The sequence below is a fragment of the Natator depressus genome, chromosome 18 (genome assembly GCF_965152275.1).
Source record: "Natator depressus isolate rNatDep1 chromosome 18, rNatDep2.hap1, whole genome shotgun sequence".
NCBI lineage: Eukaryota > Metazoa > Chordata > Testudines > Cheloniidae > Natator > Natator depressus.
The window spans coordinates 18,846,101-18,861,306 of NC_134251.1; the positions used below are offsets into that span (position 1 = coordinate 18,846,101).

General features: G+C 48.8%; 1 protein-coding gene across 2 annotated transcripts; it reads left to right on the forward strand.

Annotated features, from left to right (window-relative positions):
* The first annotated feature begins 949 nt into the window (after positions 1 to 949).
* LOC142000656 (tumor necrosis factor receptor superfamily member 5-like) lies at positions 950 to 13,504 on the forward strand. Of its 2 annotated transcripts, none has more exons than XM_074975082.1 (8): positions 950 to 1,279; positions 2,561 to 2,666; positions 4,276 to 4,401; positions 5,514 to 5,669; positions 8,475 to 8,565; positions 8,876 to 9,057; positions 10,166 to 10,299; positions 12,067 to 12,207. In XM_074975082.1, the coding sequence occupies exons 1-7, from the start codon at positions 1,217 to 1,219 to the stop codon at positions 10,291 to 10,293; spliced, it is 852 nt and encodes a 283-aa protein (XP_074831183.1). In that variant the 5' UTR covers positions 950 to 1,216; the 3' UTR covers positions 10,294 to 10,299; positions 12,067 to 12,207. The 2 variants fall into 2 exon arrangements, with proteins under 2 accessions (XP_074831183.1, XP_074831182.1); XM_074975081.1 differs by having other exon boundaries at positions 969 to 1,279; positions 10,166 to 10,182; positions 12,067 to 13,504.
* Positions 13,505 to 15,206: the final 1,702 nt, after the last annotated feature.

The window sequence follows — 15,206 nt, forward strand, 5'->3', positions numbered from 1 at the left end:
GTCAACCATGACATCCATCCTGGGACCATTTGCAGGAGTCTCAGAGAACTGGCCGCCTTGGTTTTGCTCCCGTCTATCAGAGTCGCTGGATAGGGAGCTAGACCTGAAACACCTGGGTTCTACTCCCTCCAGGGACTTCCTCTCTAACCCCCGGCCAGTGCTGTAAGGACAGAGGTTTTTAGGCACCCAAAGATACAGCTTGGCATCTAATGGGGTTTGCAAAGCACCTAACTTTCTAAGTGCATTTGAAAATCTCACTAGGTGCCTAAAAACCTTTGAAAATCTGGCCTTTAAAAGTCTGTGTGTGCCTCAGTGCCCCACCTTTTACAATGGGGATAACAGCATTGCTCTACCTCACCGGGGGGCTGGGAGGAGAAATAGATTAGACGTTGTGATGTGCAGCCTCAGATACCATGGTGATGAGGCCACATAAATACCACAGATAGAGTGGGAGCCTCTCTATACATGGCTAGCCCCGCTCTGGGTCTGACCCCGTCTTTTCATCTACATCCCCAAATCTCCCCCTTTTCTGAATGTAACCTTGGCTCAGTGCTTTGCTGTATTTTTTCTAACTCCCCTGTTCTCTTGAACACAACCCCTCTTCCCTCTCCCCACTCCACAGAGGGATCTCTCTTTTACAGGCTAAACTTCCATACCCTTAATCCCCAGCCCTTTCTTATCTTAATCACCCAGCCTCTGTTTGTAAACAAAATCCTGACTCCCTGCCCCAGGGGCACCTCTCCTGTGCACAACCTCACACTAACCCCCTACTGTAGTGAAGAGCTCCACCTGGGAGCTTGCACACCTCCTCTATGAAACTGGGGGGGTCCGGCCCTCCCCTGCCCCCCGAATTGGCGCCCTTGGTGGGTTGAAAGTATCTCTTTCCGTATAACAACACAGTATAAGTCTAAAGCCCAGCCCATTGGGATAGTCCCCGCCTGCTTGTCTAGTTGCACTTTCACTTTTGAGTTGGGCTGGGTCGGAGCTGGTCTCTTGGCTGCTGCTGCTGGGCCTGGATTAGAACCGGAACCAGCCCAGAACTTTGGACTTTGTGTCCTGCGAGCGGGCCCAGGGAGTTCCCCGTAGAAGAGGGCGAAGGCTCCAGGGTACGGACACCCCAGGACAGGGCGGTGGCGCCAGGCTCACTGAGGCCTGCAGCTTGTTGCCAATTATGAGGACCTGGAGGCCGCGCTGAGCTGTAGAGGTCAGAGACTCCATGCCCTGCGGGGGGGGCAGAAGCCCACACACTCTGCGGTCTGTTCTCAGGACCATGCTCTGGGTAAGTGGATCACAAAAGCTCCTGAAATAAAATGGAGCTAATGAGATTGAACCTGCCCAGCAAACCCAGCAGAGAGACTGTGGGAGGTTTGGGGGTGCCTATGTCTACTGTGACTAATAATGAGATCCCAGGAATGTGAATTTTTTACATTTACCCTTTTTTTTGCTAACGCAAACTACACACCCTTGGCCCGCCGGAGTTTGGGGTTGTTTATTCCTTGGTCGAGAAAATCTCTCTGCATTTTAGAAGCTGTTGGGCTCCATCTGGTGGAAACAGCCAAGAACAACCAAAATGACTATTGAAAATACAGTATAACTTTTCTGCCTTCATTTAGTAGGAAAAAAACACCGCTGGGAGATTTTGGTTTGTTCTCATCAGCTGATACTCAGCCTGGAGCTGGGCGGGTCTAAGTGGATTGACTTTTCATTGTGTAGGTTGGCAGAAGTTTCTTTTAACGGACACTGATTTTAGAAAAACAAATAATCCGACCCCCAAAGTTGCCATTTGAAAGGGGAAATGTTTGAGGATTCTAAATGGACAGTTGCTCATTGTGGTGCGTTGCATTGACTTTGCTGCTGCTCCAGCCCCATAGTTTTGTTGTTTTGTATCTGCCGTTTCCTCCCATGGTTTCCGTGGTTGTGTGGACGTGAGGGACAGGCCAGCACAGGGAATAACGCTTGGCCCACACGGAAGCTGTGCTGATGGGTCTCAGTTTGGGGCTTTCCATGGCCAATCATATTTTAGTCCTTCCATTTTGGGTGTTACAGTGTAAACTGAAGCTTGTGCTAAGTTCAACTGTATTCTGAGCACTCAGCAAAATGCACCATGTATAAAACATCCTTGCTGCAGAATTTGCGACTTGTCCATCACTCTCTCCCTGTTTGGCAAGACCTTTGAAGTGGTAAGCGCCCTTTGTTTTGATAACATTAAACACAGATTTTCCCCCCAATACTAAATAGGGATGACACAGTGACACATCGTGTTACTGTGTGTACAGCAGGAGGTATGTCTCAGAAGTCAGGAATATGTGTCACAAATCGCATGCACAGGTCTGAAGCGACACTGGGCAGTTTTGCTGGTGATGGTGCCTGCTTCAATCCACATGTTGTCTGTGTTCCATTTTTGGAAAATAGTGAGCAGCAAGGAGCAAAACCATGGGCGGTGGGTGAACCGCAGGCTCAGGGGGGCTAATCAGTGCCACAGTGCTACCAGCCCCTCCCCGTCTGCTTTTGAGCCTCCATGATGCGAATCAGAAACTCTTTCTTCTCTTTTTCCCTAAAGATTTTTGTCGTTTTCTTGATAACACAACTGCCGCCTTCCGAAGCTGTAAATTGCTACCCAGGCGAATATGAAATAAATGACGAATGCTGTCCCATGTGCAGTGCTGGTAGGTATATATAATTCATTCTTTAAAAGTCATGACCCTTCCCAAGAGAGTCCAATTGCCTGGCCTCCTCCGGAGACATTGGTCGCCTCTATTACTGTGAATCTGACTGGTGGTGGTGACACGTATCTCTTCATGTAAACATCTACATTGCTTGTTACTCACCTGTCAGTGCAGGACATAGAGAGGATGGTTCTTGTGGCCTGGGACACAGGAGATCCAGAAGGAGACGTACTGTGATACTTTGGGCAAGTCACTTTCTCCGTAACACCTCTCTTCCTCACCTGTTGAGGCCTGTCAGAGGCCAGGTCAGGTTGGACCAGCTGCTGGCCTGCTCCCTTGACCGACTTCACTGCTGGGGAACCAGTAAGCCGAGTTGCATTGCGGGGCAGTCACAGCACCCGAGTGGCTGGTGGATCAGCAGTTCTGAGTCCTGCTTAGCAGCCTGGCACCCAGAGCAGAACAGCGGCTGCTCAATGTGTACCCTGCCTGCAGCTGGGCTTGCCCTGCTCCTGTGTCTAGTCCTTGCTCCTGCTCTGTCCTAGCCCTGCTCCAGCCAGCTTCTGTCCTTATCCCAGCCCTGTCCTGGCTTCGGACCCCCACCCCCGACCCTTGGTTACACCTCCTGACTGTGACTCTGGTTAACCCTTTGGCTTCTGACCCTTGGCTGCCCCTTCTGACTACAACCCTACTTTACCCTCCAGCTCTTGCACTTGGCTTCTGTCACTCCAGTACTGACCATTGGCTTGTTCCTGGACCCTGCCCCCCTGGACCCAGCTCTGACCGGTCGGCTGAACTCTTGTTTCCATCTCTCGGCCTGACGGCCCATGGCCCAGATCTCTGCCCTGATTGACTGTAACACAGTCAATACACTGTCCCCATTAGGATTCACTGTATTCACCCTTTGCCCTGCATCCAGGATCCCCCAGCCCTTCCCCAGCCCCTCACAGTCCCCTTGTATCAGGATCCTACTGATCTTTCCTCTGCACAGGGACCTCTGCCAGTCCCAGCCCAGCCACAGGCCTGCGCCAGGCAGCTGTCCAGCAGGCTGCTGTGGACACCAGCACTGCCCCGGCCCCTCACCTCTCAATCTACCTCTCATAGTACTGGAGGACTGGCCACAGGCAGCCACCTGACTTCTTAGTCCCTGGCCCTTTCTGGTCATATGATCCCTCCAGTCACTTGCTTCACCTGGGGATTCTCCATCCCCCTAGGAGGAACTACAATACTCAGAACTGCATCTTTTAAAGGGCCAAGATCCCAACTGGTCACAGTGGGGACACACGCATCTGTCAACGGTCCCGTTTCCGGTACACAGAGTCTAAGCACGACTGTACTAGGGATACTGCTGATAAGGGAGGGGTGTGAGTTATGAGATTGTTTCTGTCTACGCTGTTCCTGTGTTGTGCAGAAATAGAGGATTTCGGGTCTGGCAGTCTAGTTCTGAGACGTTTACCTTTTATTTCCAGTGGTGGTGTGTGCAACATGTAAAATCCACACAGATAGTGTATGCATTTGTCCTGCATAATGACCTGCTTTTGCAATCTCTGTATTAATGCATTAAATATATTAGCCTGGTTTACACAGGAGCTAATTGTTTTGTTTGCTTTAGGGACTAGGGTGGTCAAACATTGTAGAGAAAGTAGCAGCACAACATGCCAGCCATGTGTGGACGACACATATACAGAGCATCCCAATGGCCTAATGGAATGCATGAGATGCAAACTGTGTGATGCAGGTAAGGAAGCTGCTCTGTGTGTGGGTGGATTTTAATTATTTTTTTCTGAGTTGTCTCCCCCGGCCCACACATACAAAAGCAGCCTAGTTGTTAGGGTCCAGGCCTGGAAGTCAAGAGACCTGGGTTCCGCTCACAGTTCTCTTACTGAGTTCCTTGCAGTCTTGGGCAACTCACGGAAGTGGAGATTTCTGGCACAGTGCATGGGCTTTAGTCGCACATCTTCCACTGATTAAGGTCTGTGGAATCATCCCGGGAGATTGTTCTCAGGAGGAAAGTGGATCTCTAGATTTAGCAGAAGAAGAACAAACACAATAAACAATAATTGTAATCAAACATTTCAGATGGTATCCTTTGTCCTAGAGCAGCAGCACTGCACCCTCAGGATCTGGACTGTACTCGGGGAAGGTTATAACCTTCCCTTTCAGGGCCCAGATCCTGAGCAGTGGCTGAGGAACACGCACCTACCTCAGGAGGCGGGAGTGACATGAGTGACAGTAAGCAACCATTGCGCTCCTCTGTTCGTGGGGGAATTAGGGTCTGGTCCCCAGCATGAATTAGAACAGCCTGCAGGCTGCTCTAGTTTACATCAGCTGCCTATGGCCCCAAAGGCCGTCCCAGCACAAGGGGATCAGCTGGGCAGCCAGGAGGAGGGGTTGTGCAGCAGGTGTTATGGCCACTCCAAAATCCCACTACAGTGGAGTGCTCCTCCAGTGACCAGCTGGATTGGAGGTTGTGGTCCTTTATCTGTGGCTACTGGGAGCCTCATTCTCCACCGCCTTTGTCATCATTCACACCCGTGCAGATGAATGCAGAGTGGGTGCAAAGCACGATCTCAACTGCAGCTGTGTAGAGAACGCTGATTTGGTAGCATTTTGCATGCAGCCTTTGCACAGATGTAAATACAACACAAGGTGCAGGGCAGCAGAGAATCAGGCTCCAGATGGTTCTGTTTACATGGCAACACTTGTTAAGTGGAGTCATCATAACAAACCCCTCTAGCTCCTGTGCCCTGTACCATGGATCAGCAAGGACTGGCGGTACACATTAATTTTTGTATCTGCTCTGTTTAGTTCCCATGTAATGTATTTGTGATGCATGTAACTTTCCCTTAGGAGCCAGACTGATAATAAAAGAAAAATGCACATATACGAAGAACACCATGTGCGGCTGCGCCCCGGGGGATTTCTGCAAGCACTTTGCAGACAGGGACTGTGAAATGTGTAGATCCTCCACCATCTGCGTGCCTGGCTCTATGGTGAAAGAACCTGGTAAGGCAACATAACTTCTGTAATACCAAGGCGAAACCCTGCAGTCACAGAACGAATCTGGAGCAGGGCAAACTGGTTGAGACTTGATCCAGGTGAGACTGAGGTGATGCTGGTGAGCTGGGGAAGCAGCCGGAAGAGTGACTGAGCTGTAGATGGGCACCCTCTTTGAGGGAGCGTGACTGCCATTTGTAAGAGCGTTGCACAGCTCCAGGGTGGTGTCAGAGCACGTGCTGACCTGGATGCCCAGGTAACAGCTGTGGTGAACAGCACTTCTTTCCATCTGTGCCTGGCCAGACGCCTCTGACCTCTTCTCCCAAAGGCAGGAGTCTCTGCTGAACTGTGCTCTGCCTGGGGCCACCCTTTGGACCCTGCAGAATGCAGCAGCCTGCTGACGGAGTGGAGTTGCCTGTTGGTACCATGTCGGAATTGGGTTTGACCTGTAGAGACAGAAGTGGTTTGGGTCCTGATTGCCTTTGTCCCCGGCACACACTGCCACAACTGAGCTCAGCAGAGGCGCTCGAGATGGAGCTCCCTCAATATATGTGGGAGGCAGGGGGTGGGAGGGAGAAAGCTGCTGGGGGTCCTTCACTCTGGAATTGCTATTCCCTGCCCGGGGTCCTGCCCTAGAGCTGAGCTCCGGTCGCCTTCCAGGCCAGACACAAAGCTGCCATCCCCCTCCTAAACATGCATGAAAAATACAGGGGCAAGGTTAAGTGTCACAGGCTGTGACGAGCTGCGACTCCTCTGGGTGTCGTTGGACACTCGCATGATGCTCTTGCAGGCAGCAATTTACATGAGGCCGTGGCTTTGTACTCACACATGTTGGCAGCCCATCTACGCAGCAGCAGAGCGCAGTGTGAGTTCAGCTTCAACTTGCACACCAGAAACAGAGCTCCCTCAAGCACGCTTTTGGGCAGAGAATTCTATTAGTAAGACAAGTGTGCTAAACACACCCTTTTCTTCAAACAATGCCCCCTTTGGAGCTCCTATGGTGCAACAGACTTGTTCAGCAACACATTTTCCACTGGTGCAGAATCCCCATGAATTACACTGGAGTACATCGCTGCTGTAAACACATAAGTCCCTTTACAGAGAGAGAGGGTGTGGATCCAGTCCACGGTCCATTCTTACGGTTTCTGATCAAGGGCACATGTGAGTACCTGACTGACCAAAAGTATTTGAAGCTCATCAGTTATTAGAGCAAAGAACTATGACTGTCCAGCCAGGCGTGTGTTTCTGAAGGTGGATACTGCGTAGGGTGATGTGAGCTTAACGCCCTGAGAGCTCGGCACTTGGAGATACTGGGATGGGAGCTGCTGTCGAAAAGCAGAGTGTGTGTTGTTGTTCCATTTACACGTCACCCAGGCTGTTCAATAGCATTTCTACACTGCGACAGAAAGGGAGGTTGCAGAGAAGTGCAGGAAAAGGCAAAGAGGCGCCTTACAATGACATGCTAGGAAGGGACCTAATTTTGTCGGTGTCAACAGGGGATGGGAGGAGGCAGCCTGCCAGCAGTCCAGGAGCCTGTGGGGCAGCCAGGCTCCTGGCAGGGAGCTGCCAGCAGAGCCAAGAGACCGGGCTCTCAGCTCCCCACACTGCCCCTCTTCGGTCGGTGGAAGCCCTCCTGGTTAGGACATGCACCACTGGCCCAAGGAGGGTAGTGTGGAAATGCACCACCGAGGCCATTACTGCGATGGCTGTAAGTCGACCTAATATGTACATAGGTCTGCAAGTCCAAGTCCCAAAACCCGAGTGCCCTCCACCCCTATTCCCCCTACCCGGGCCATATGGAATTGGAGGCTTCAGAATAAAACTTCATGTACATGACAGTGTCCTATGATAGTTGTTATATTTACATTTCCAAGCTCTTTCCAAAGGTAATAAAATGATCTCCAGGCTATATTTGGGGATCGTTTCATCGGGGGGTGGAAGCAGACAGCTATTTAAGAGTTCATAGCCTTGCATCAGGTTAGGTCAGAAAGTGAAGACTATTATTTTCAGTTAATTACAAGAGGAATGTAGGTAAGTGGTATATAATTCCTCAGAGAGGAATTTTGTTAGGAGATGTGTACATGGGATTTCCAAGGCACAGGGACCTCAGGTTTACATCTGATATGAAAACCAGCAGAAGCACAGCTTCTCCTTGCACCAGTCTATCTCCTTGCATGACCCATCACCATAGTGTTTGGGCACTTAGGGTAGAAGTAGTAGGTGGCAGCATCACTTCCAGACGCATTCTGGGGAGTAATCCTGGCCCCTCTGAAGACAATGGGTTGGGACAATGCCCCAGGATTTCACCCATGTCTCCCAGCCAGCACCTACTTAGCCTGTGAGCACTGACCACATCCCAGCATAAACTGGTAGCACGGCAGGATAAGTCTTAAATATTTTCAAATTCCAGCTGCCTTATCTTCATCCAGTGTCCTTTGGGCATTTAACCCCTTCACTGCTGTGTTCTGTTGCAGCTTTTGTGCTGTTACACAACTTGGCACCATTATTTTGAGTCTTACTATTCCTTCGGGATGTTGGCCCTTGTAATGGCCCGGGTATGTGGGGCAGCAGGAGGTGCATTTTTCCCCATGTACCTGTGCTCTATGAGTACTGACATATTTAAGTACAGGGCAGGAATAAAACGCCAGCGCAGATCTATTCTTAAAGTGCTAACTCCTGAACTGACCTAGGTGGCTCTGCAACATGGTGGGGGTGGTGACAGTGGGGAGATGCGGCTGGAGACCTTTCTGAAATCAAAGCTCCTTTAGGCCCCACATTCAGGAAAGAATCCAGTTATGTCGTCCTCTTTTATAGGCACAGAATTCCATGACAACGTATGTGAGGTTTGCCCTGATGGAACCTTCTCAGCAACCAACATGTCACGCACCTGTCAGCCATGGACCAAGTAGGTGACTCCGACGACACATGGCCTTTTCTCTTGCACTGACTTTACACGCTGAGCTCTGTCCTTTCTTTCATTGTTATTCAATGTGCAGGCATCTGTCGCTCAAAGGGCCCAATCCTACAGCCTTGAAATGAGTGGGAGTTTGACCTGTCTGCAGACTGCAGTATCAGGCCCAGAATCTGGATGCGGTCTTATCATTTTTGATAGAAAATATTAAGGAATCCATCTGATGGAATGACGGGTGCCCCGAGACAGTGGGAAGGCTGTAGATATGCTGACATGTTTAATAACATGTCTTCCTTCATCTTAGGTGTGAAGAGGAAGGGATGACAGAACTAAAGGCTGGGACAGCCACTTCTGATGCAGTTTGTGTACAAAGAAGCCTTTCTGTCACAGCGATAGCATTGATAATTGTCCTGGTAGTTTTATCTGTATTTGCTGGAACAGCGTTCGTTTTATGGCGGAGGAAGAAGAGGAAATGTGGGGCACCACGTAAGTAAGAAAAGCGTGGGACCCGTGAAACCTGTCAAAGGGTCTCTAAAGGGGTCATACTGGCAGAGTTCATATTTCCCACATTGGTCTTTGTTTCACCCTGGAACATGCCAACCTGTAACTGGAATCGCCTCTTCAAACTGAGAATCCCTGTGAGAGTCTAAATCTCTCTTCTTTAAAGGGTTGCCTTTAAGACCCGCTGACCCTAAATGTGACCTACTTTACGGGGTGAACTGGCTGGTCCCAGGCCAGGGTGCTGTGCTATCATCCCAGCTGCAGTGGACATGCCCCCTGCCCAGCTCGGGAAGATCCTCTCCCTCCCCAGCTCATGGCCAAAACCGGCCTTTTTCCCAGGCCAGGTTGTGCAGTGGCTAGAAATACCAGCTGTTCACATTCTCCAAGCAACCTGGACCAGTTCTCCCCTCCTGATGATCTTTCCCGCTTGTATCTGATCTGTGCTTACAAAGTTCCCTTTTCATTCACTGGGGGAGCAGGGATGTAAATGGAACGGGAGTTTGGGTCATAACCTGTTACTCCTTCAGAAATAAGCATCTCAGGTTTTCCCCATCTACCAAGAGAAGAACATGTTCTCAGGTCCAAGAGAGAACGTTGTTTACTGGTTATAGCTGGGGACTGGGAATCAGGACTCCTGGATAATAATCTCAGCTCTGCCAATGACCAGAGGTGTGAATTTGGGAAATCGCTCAATTTCTCTGTGCCATAGTGTAGCTGTTTGGCATAATGCCCAACTTATAGGGTTGTGTGGCTTGCTGTTTGCAAAACTCTTTGAGATCCTTAGAGGCTAGGTGCTGTATCAGTGCAAAGCATTGTTAGAGCCCAAAATCACATTGGATTAGCATTGTCACGTAACCACCTTCCTCTCCCAGCGGGGTGATTCCTCAAGATGCTGCTAAGTGTAGTGCAAAGCGCAGTTAGAGCAGAGTGGGGCCACGTTCTGCGGATGTGCACACACATGGCCCCATTGAATCGCAGAGAGCTGTGCATGCATCTAAGGGCAGGACTTGGCCCTGGGACATTAATACAGAAACATGTAAATACAAAATGCACCAGGCCATTTTCTGACGAGGTTGTTTCTTTTTCTTTGCAGCTGCACAGGCCATAGGGGTGAGTTGTCTGGTCTTTTATTTACTATGCACAAGCAACTGGAGCAGGGGTTTGCTGGATGGTATGAGTGTCTCCGCCATGGCTAAGCCTGCCTGCCACAGGAGTCTCTGATAACAAGTGTGTGTTTGCGTAAACTCTGAAGTCCCCACTGGTAAAGTGAGATTAGTACCAAGGGCTCTGAAATCAGGAGACCTTGGTTCTATTCCCAACTCTGTCACTGAGTCACTATGGGACTTAGGAGCAAGTCTTTTAAACATTATGGTCCAGATCCTCTAAGGTATTTAATGTCCATTGATTTTAAAGGTATTCAGGCTCCTGATTTCAATGGAAGTTAGGAGCCTAAATATCTTGGAGGGTCTGGGTCAATGCGCCTCACTTTCTGCATCTGTAAAATGGGAAAAATACCTACCTTAGGGGGTACCATGGGACTTGACTACCCCCTACCCCCCACACTTACACATGCATACTCTGTGGCTGTGCAAGGCCCTGAAGCAGCAGACCCAATTACTTGGGCTGTGCATAGACCATGATTTGCTCCATGATGTTTGTAAAGTGCTTTGAGATCCCTGATTGGAAGGTACCATAGGAGTGCAAAATATTATTATTCAGCATTAAATGTGCCACACGATCAAGATCGGCAGTAAACTGACATCTATAATCCAAAAAATGTAATGAACCTTCGTAACAAATGGCTTGATTGACTCTTAATTCCACCCTGAGTGACTGAACACTTAAAAGCAAAAGAATCTTTAAAATCTGAAGTTAAAATGGACTTTTTTCTTTTGTCTTTTGGCCCTTTAATCTCCCAGGCATGTAACCTGGAGCCAAGCTGCTTAAACATATATGAGACAGACAAGGTGGGTGAGGTAAAATCTTTCTTTTATTGGTGGAAGAGATTCTGGTGATACCAGACAATCACTACATTCTTGAAGGAACTCACACTGGAAAAATGATAAAAGACAAAAACACCCTGTCACCCATGAGTGAACACTTTTCACAAAGCAGTCACTCCCTATCTGACTTATCATTCCTCGTCCTCAAAGGAAATCTTCACAACACCTTTCAAAAATGAGCTTAAATTCATAACGTGGCTAGACACTAAAAATCACGGTCTCAACAGTTTTCAGAGTAACAGCCGTGTTAGTCTGTATTCGCACAAAGAAAAGGAGGACTTGTGGCACCTTAGAGACTTACCAATTTATTTGAGCATAAGCTTTCGTTAGCTACAGCTCACAACAGTGACACTGGTTTTACGGGTCATTACAACAATTTGTAACCTACTAACCCTGCTTTGTCCTATGACTTGCAGACGTGATAAATGCCCACTTCATTATAAGTGGTTTCTTGCAACATGCGTGAACCTCTTCTGCTTAACAATCCATCCCACCTTGTATTTAGCTGTTATACTCTGGTTACCTTTCCCAGACCCGAAGGAGAGCTCTGGGAAGCTCGAAAGTTTGTCTCTTTCCTCAACAGAAGTTGGTTCAAGAAATGATATTACTTCACCCACCTTGTGTCTCTTTCAACATATTTGGTTTGGAAATGGGCCTGTCTAGAACAGTTGCTGTTTTATGCTTGGTTTATTGATATCTGTATGGCATTACACAGTTTAAGATGATGCGAAATTAGCTAATTACAGAGTCTAAGATCCGTCCAGGAAATATTGGACACTATTTATAGGAAAAAATCATGCCAGACAGTATAACTTACACTTTTGTTCTAACTGGGGAACTACACTAATAAGTATTATAATACTTCATCATAAGGAATAAGAAAACAAATTCTAAGAGAACTCTAGCAGGTGCTAGGAAAATGTACCGGCCATTTGATTGATAGTAACTGAATGTTCATCATCTCTTTGTTTTACTTTGTCATATTTTAAAGGATGAGCCAAGAGAAGAGGTTGTGGAAAATTTGATATGTACTAGAAAGAAAGGGAGTGATACAAACCTTCCTGTTCAGGAAACTACTAAAAACTCTAGCACATCCGCCCTTCACAGCACCTGAACAAACACAGGCAAGAGCAGATTTTTCAAAGAGGGAAGAGAAAAAGCCATTCGTCAGCTCTGCAAGTGATAGAGGAGGAACACAGAGAGGAGTCCCTACTACAGATCTAGGGAAATGGCCACCAGCACTGGTTTCTTCTGAAGGCTCAGGACTACTCTAGAAGAAGCTGAATGATCAAGGACAGAAAATCGATCAGAGTTTAGTGACTGGATGCTTCTGAAAATCCCTCTTCACTGGATTCTAGTGATCATCATCAATGTAACTTTAGTCTCTCTGGCTATCTCCTGTTATTCTGAAGCCTTCCTCACTGACACATTGCTTGGTGTAATGTCAGCAGACTCTGGGCTCTTGGTTTCATTCAGTAACTACACTTAAGCTTCCCTTTATTCATTAAAATGTTTGAGAGTTCCCACTCACACACCACAAATACTTAACCAGTATTCAGGAATGTTTACTGAACCACTTGCTCTTCCATATTGGACCAGGGGAACACAAAGCATATAGTCCACATGGATTTTATACATAGCTTTAGTTTTATAACAAGGTCAACAGCGATGTTGTATTGCTATAAATATTAGCTCTTAATATACCTTCTCTGAGGGTAAGATAAAATCCCAGGTACGAAGCATGGTTCTTACCTGGGAAATAAACCTAAACCTTTTTAATAGTGAAGTTTGGAGGGGGGACTGCACCATCTTGCTACCCTTGATAAAGCAGCAGTCAGATGGCTGGACAATCTAGGTATGGATTTGTGATGCGTATGAAAGAAGAAGACCGTGAAGTCACATTCACCCCAGAGAAACCTTCCTGCCAGTGGGGATAACGGGTTGTGAAGCTTCATTCATTAATGTATTTAAGCACTGCAGTGCTTGGATGAGGGCCGTTACCACAGAGAAAAGCAGCATGATTATTATTCTGTGGCATGGTAGAAGTGGGTCTTGCGGAGGGATTTGAAGGAGAGTGCTGTGGCCTTTTCGATGAGTCTGGAGCGATGAACCAGGCGTACAGGAGCCGTGGAAGAAAGAGCCAAGGTGCTTGTGGGAGAGGCAGATGACTGGGTGATGGAGGCTGCCATTGTGGGAGGCCTGGGGATGCTGGGGGCGATGCAGTAAGACACAGGAGCAGACAAGGAGGGAAAGGCTGCGTTATGAGCAGTCTTAAAGGTAGGGAAGAGACCCTTGTGTTCTATAGAGTGCAGAAGGGTGAGGCTACATTAACACCAATGTGTTAACCCTTGCGGGCTCAGCTGATTGCTAGTTCATCAGTAAGGCATTCCCTGGGAAATATCCCGTGGTCTTCCACTCTCTGACTTCACCCCCTCAACCAAGCTTCACAATCATCATTACTGTGTACAGTATTAAATTGTTTAAAACTTATACTGTGTGTGTGCGTGTGTGTGTGTATATGTGTGTGTGTATATATATATATATATAAAATATAGTCTTTTGTCTGGTGAAAAAAATTTCCCTGGAACCTAACCCCCCCCCCATTTACATTAATTCTTATGGGAAATTGGATTCACTTAACACAGGGGTGGGCAAATCTTTTGGCCCGAGGGACACATCTGGGTACGGAAATTGTATGGCGGGCCATGAATGCTTACGAAATTGGGGGTTGGGGTGCGGGAGGGCATGAGGGCTCTAGCTGGGGGTGTGGGCTCTGGGGTGGGGCTGGGGATGACGGTTTGGGGGTGCAGGAGGGTGCTCTGGGCTGGGACTGAGGGGTTCGGAGGGGGATCAGGGTTGGGGCAGGGGGTTGGGGCATGGGAGGAGGCAGGTGGGCAGTCCCCGAATGGTGCTTACCTCAAGCAGCTCCCCGAAACAGCAGCATGTCCCCTCTCTGGCTCCTACACAGAGGCGTAGCCAGGCGGATCTGCACGCTGCCCTGTCTGCAGGTGCCGCCCCTGCAGCTCCCATTGGCTCTGGTTCTCGGCCAATGGGAGCTGTGGGGGTAGCGCTTGGGGTGGGGGCAGCGTGCAGAGCCCCCTGACTGCCCCTACACATAGGAGCCAGAGAAGGGATGTGCCACTGCTTCCAGGAGCTGTGCAGAGTGGGGCAAGAGCCTGACCCCGCTCCCCGGCTGGAGCGATGGGGCAAGCTTCAGACCCCACTTCCCAGGGAGAGCTTGAGGGCTGGATTAAATCGTCTGGAAGGCCAGATGTGGCCCCCGGGGCCATAGTTTGCCCACCTCTGGCTTAACATCATTTCGCTTAAAGTAGTATTTTTCAGGAACATAACTACAATGTTAAGCGAGGAGTTACTATATAGTGATGGGGGGCAGTGAGGAACGTCCTCAGCGTTTGGAGGCGGTTAGAGCTGAGGTTTTGGTTCCGGCTCATCTCTAATTAATGTTCGTTAATTTTCGCCGTGGTTAATGATTGTTCGTAAAGCACTGTGAGATCCTCGTATGAAAGGCGCTAGAGGAATGTAAACTATTGTTAATAACTACTGTTTATTGTGTTATTCACTGCGGCCTAGTGATGAGAGGATGCCACGGTTCCAGCCTGGCCTGTGACGCACGTGTCTCATTGCTGTGTGACCTGGGTAAACCACAGAGATCTGCTCTCAGTGTAGGAGGAGGTGACAATATTGTAATAGGCTTCCCCCCTCCCCATTAGTTGGGTGTGGTTGGCTTTGGTTTGAGGGAGAGCCTGGAGGAATGGGGTTAAAACAAGGGCTCACTGGGGGGGGGGGGGTGAGGCTGCCTGACCAGTTCTTGGGGTACCATAGTTGGGGATCTGACTGCCTGAAAGTTGGTTGGATGTTTTGACAATGTGGTCCCGCCTCACTCCTTTGGCTACCCCTGATGTTACCAGTATTAAACATCCCTGCCTCACAGCCGGAGGGGAAGTGTGGCTAATGTCCATGACACAGTGTAAGATCCTCAGATGAGAGAAAGGAGCTAAGAATTACTGTACTGCTATTCAGCACTGCCCTTCTGAGCAGCAATTTGTCTCACTGTCGCTCTAGTGATCTTCGCAGAGGGAGAAATATCCTTTTGACTCAGAAGTTATCTGG